At 45.7% G+C, this 3,693-nt stretch overlaps 1 protein-coding gene across 1 annotated transcript in view; it reads right to left on the bottom strand.

The window, feature by feature from the left end:
• LOC105307219 (solute carrier family 2, facilitated glucose transporter member 5) overlaps positions 1 to 3,693 on the bottom strand; it is a 25,332-nt gene that overhangs the window by 12,231 nt on the left and 9,408 nt on the right. Inside the window, exons 3-4 of the mRNA XM_011382610.2 lie at positions 3,166 to 3,264; positions 2,464 to 2,624 (exon numbers count right to left, since the gene is read on the bottom strand). Of these exons, the coding sequence (XP_011380912.1) occupies positions 2,464 to 2,624; positions 3,166 to 3,264 (260 nt within the window). The remainder of the gene's footprint in view (positions 1 to 2,463; positions 2,625 to 3,165; positions 3,265 to 3,693) is intronic.

The raw sequence follows: 3,693 nt of genomic DNA, 5'->3' as shown, positions 1-3,693 counted from the left end.
GGAAGAAGGGGTAAAACAAAATGTGGTATATTTGTACAGCAGAATGTCACTCAGCCTTAACAGGAAACTCTGACACTTGCTAAACCATGGATGCACCTTGAGGACATTATGCTAAGAGAGATAACCTAGTCCCAAAAGGACAAATCTTGTATGATTCCACTCACACGAGCCTAGAAGTAGTCAAACTCACAGAGACAGAGACAGAAAGTCAAATGGTGGTTGCCAGGGGCTGGGGGGAGGGCGGAGAGGGAGTTAGCGTTTAATGGGGGTACAGTGTCAATTTCACAAGATGAAAAGTTAAAGAAATGGATGATGGTGATGGCTGCCCAACAATGTAAATGTACTTAATGCCAATAACCTGTACATTTAAAAAATGGTTAAAATGAGACATTTCATGTTATGTATATTTTACCACAGTTTTTTAAAAATAATTTTTTAAAGAAGTCAGTAGTGCAACGATAACAAGGTCAAGCCTTTGAATTCTAGAAGAAAGAATCTAGAAAATGGAGAAGAGATATCTGGAGAAATGATGGCTGAAATTTTTCCATAACGGGTGACAAAGACATGAAATCTCAGACAAGAAACCCCAGGGTCAATAAATTAGCTCTTGCTTGCTCATGAAGGGGAAGATTCAACAGTGTAAGTTTTCCTCAAATTGTAAACTCAAAGCCATGCCAAGCAGAATCTTTTTTTCAGGGATTTTAAGAAACCGATTTAAAAGTTTACACAGAAGAGTAAAGGAATATGAGTAACTCAGACAAATTTAAGAACGATCAACTTTTCACATGGAAAAAAAATTAGCTCTCTCTCTCATCGCCCACCATATACAAAATAAAATTCCAGATCTATCTGGGAAAAACGAAACGGTAAAATTATTTTTTAAATCATCAAATGTTATCCTTAACGAGTCCAGGAAGGGAAGGCTGTCTTAAGACACAAAAAAGCAAAAACCATAAATTTGACCACTTGAACAATGAAAGATTTTGTATAAAAAGATACTACTATATGTACGATTAAAAAATAAAGCAACAGATTGAGAAGGTATTTCTCCACTATAACGGAGTGCCGTGTGCCGGTGACTTGCACGTGGTCGGAAGTGGAATTTCCTCCCAGCTGTGTAATCTTGGATTAAGCTATAGCATCTGTGCCTTGTTTCCCAGGTTTTGAAAAGAGGATGGGGCTCAAGGATTAGAGGAATTAATAACCCTAAAAGCACTCAGGATAGAGCCTGGCACACAGGAACCCACAAACCCATTTTAGTTGCTTTTGTTGTTTAAGGAACGCCTACGAATTTTTAAGAAAACCAAAAACAACTGAATAGTATTTATCATATTCCACAGCAGACAGTTGAACAAGCAACTGTTGGCTCCATCTGTGGACCAAACCACAAGTCCTGCACGCAAGAAGAAGCGTCCTGCAGATCTGACCGTGACTCCACTGACGTCCTGCTCCCTGGAGGGCCCACAGGGAAAACTAGGAGTTCAATGCTAACCTCCTAAGAAGACCTGAGGATCTTAGATCCAGACCAGAGGTTGTGTGTTTCTGTTCTCAGACTCTTTTTGGAAAATACTGGAGAGGAAACAAGATCTGGGTTCTGGCCTTACCTAGACTCCTGAGCTAACTAAATCTGTGAGGATGGGGACTCGACCCCACCCAGACTCCCCTTGGGGAAGGTTGAGAGAGGAACTCTTAGACGCTCTTTGTAACGAGGCTGTCTCTCACGTCCCAGGAATTGACCTGGGAGCAGGGTGTCTTAAGGATCTCTTTTGGAATTGAATACAAAATTTCCAACGCTTGTAGAGTTAGGAGCAAAGATATAAGCTCTGCTCTTGGCATTTGCTATTCGACTCTCAGGAGAGTCGCCCTGGGACCACACAGTTTCAATGCCTGAGTATCTCTGCCATTTCAGAATTTTACAGGAATTTAAATCGGGATAAATTTTGCATATTCCTTGGTCTAGACATAAAAGAACAAAAAAGATAGTTTATGCTCGTCGAGGAAGCAGAGTTCAAGAACACTGTGCTACGATCTATGTTGGGACCTCTTGGCCATGCCATCTGGTGCTTGACTCTTATAAAGGCAAAAAAAAAAATTTAAAAAAAGAACTTTTTTTGATAAACAAACAAAAAAACAAAAAAACAAAAATGAAGACAAAACACAAAACCTTCAAGGCAAAATTGCTGAGACGGAGAGAGCGAGTTCTGATCTCTGAGGCGGCTCTGGTCTTCCTGTGTCCACCCCAGAGCCTTGGGACCTGCCACCCCCACTTCCGGTCCTAACATCTTGCCTAAATCCCCAGATACTTGGTCAATGTCTGGTCTCTTTAAAGTCACATCAGAAAACAGAAATCATCACAGCGGTTATTGCCTACTTTTACGATGGGGATTTCAGCGTTAGGCCTAGGTTTTAAAGTCCGATGGTGGTCTCCGAGTTTCGCGGAACCGAAAATTCACCTTCCCTTACCTGCCCAGTTTATTCACCAAGATGCCGACCATGAGGGATCCGATAAAGCCTCCGAAGGGGAACATGGACACAGAAAGAGACCACAGCAGTGTCAAGGAGAAGTCGCTCAGGTATGTACTGGTTCTATCGTAGTAGGTCTCATTATAGAATTCTTTCATGATCTGGAAAACAAAGCAGAACAGAACACCAGAGTAATGTGACCTGGTTTTGCAGAAAGAGCAACAGAAGTTGTTGGGCCAACACGAGGATCACCTGGGCCCAGAGATACCGACGTTATTAAGTCGGGGAAAGGGAGTAAGGACAGAGTTGTATTCACAGCAGTTAGCGGGAGGCACGCTGGGGAGGGACCACCCAGATCTTTCTAACACCGGGAGGAATGACTCCGCTCTCCCAGTCTGTTGGGTGATCCCTGCTCCTCCAGGCTCCTCCATAGATTGCGAGGCTGCAGAAGATCAGAGGCCAGCCCACGGGGTGTCCAGCCAGGCCTGGGGACCTGGTTCATCCCCATGGTCCTGCGCCTGCCAGTCCCCTTGGGCCTGCGCTGTGTCTCATGGGTGTTTCCCTGTCCCTTCGCTTGAGGGCCTATCGTGTGCCCTCTGTGCGTGCACAGTCCCACCCTGGCGGCCATATCCAGGCCCGGGCTGACCCAAACCCACCTCCCCGTTTCCTGGGGGCTGCATCTCACTCACCACAGTGACTTACCTCGGCAGGGGAGTTAACGACAGCCACGTTGTACCCATACTGGAAGGAAGACCCAAAGGCGGCTATCAGCGTTGCCAGGGCAAGCACAAGTGTCAGCTTCTGTGAGATGAGGAATCATGGCTTAGGCCAGGGAGCAGCCAGGGTCTCCAACTAACTCCAAAGTCTTGTAGAAAGGATGGGATAGAACCTGAAGGTCTGTAGTCTGTCTGCCACTCACTGTCCTGAAACCCGCCCGCTTCCCCCAACCACAGAGCTTATGGCCAGGTCATTCTCTGTGATGGGGGCTGTCCTGTATGCATCGTAGGAACAGCTCTTCACCATCTGGGACAACCCAAATGTCTCCAGACATCGCTAAATGTCTCCCGAGGTGGATGGGACATCGGCCCCAGCTGAGAACCACGGAGTCAGAGAGACCGTCCGCTACTCCGGCACTCCGCCTGAAGTCTGAATGGCCTTGTGACATGCAGGCAGCAAATGTGCTCAAGCATCGCCTTAAACACAAACTGCTCTAAAAATCAAAGAGGAAAA

Source organism: Pteropus vampyrus, unplaced genomic scaffold, assembly GCF_000151845.1.
Source record: "Pteropus vampyrus isolate Shadow unplaced genomic scaffold, Pvam_2.0 Scaffold484, whole genome shotgun sequence".
Classification (NCBI taxonomy): Eukaryota; Metazoa; Chordata; class Mammalia; order Chiroptera; family Pteropodidae; genus Pteropus; species Pteropus vampyrus.
Note: the sequence above shows the minus strand (reverse complement) of the source record. Positions and strands in the feature narration are given on the sequence as shown.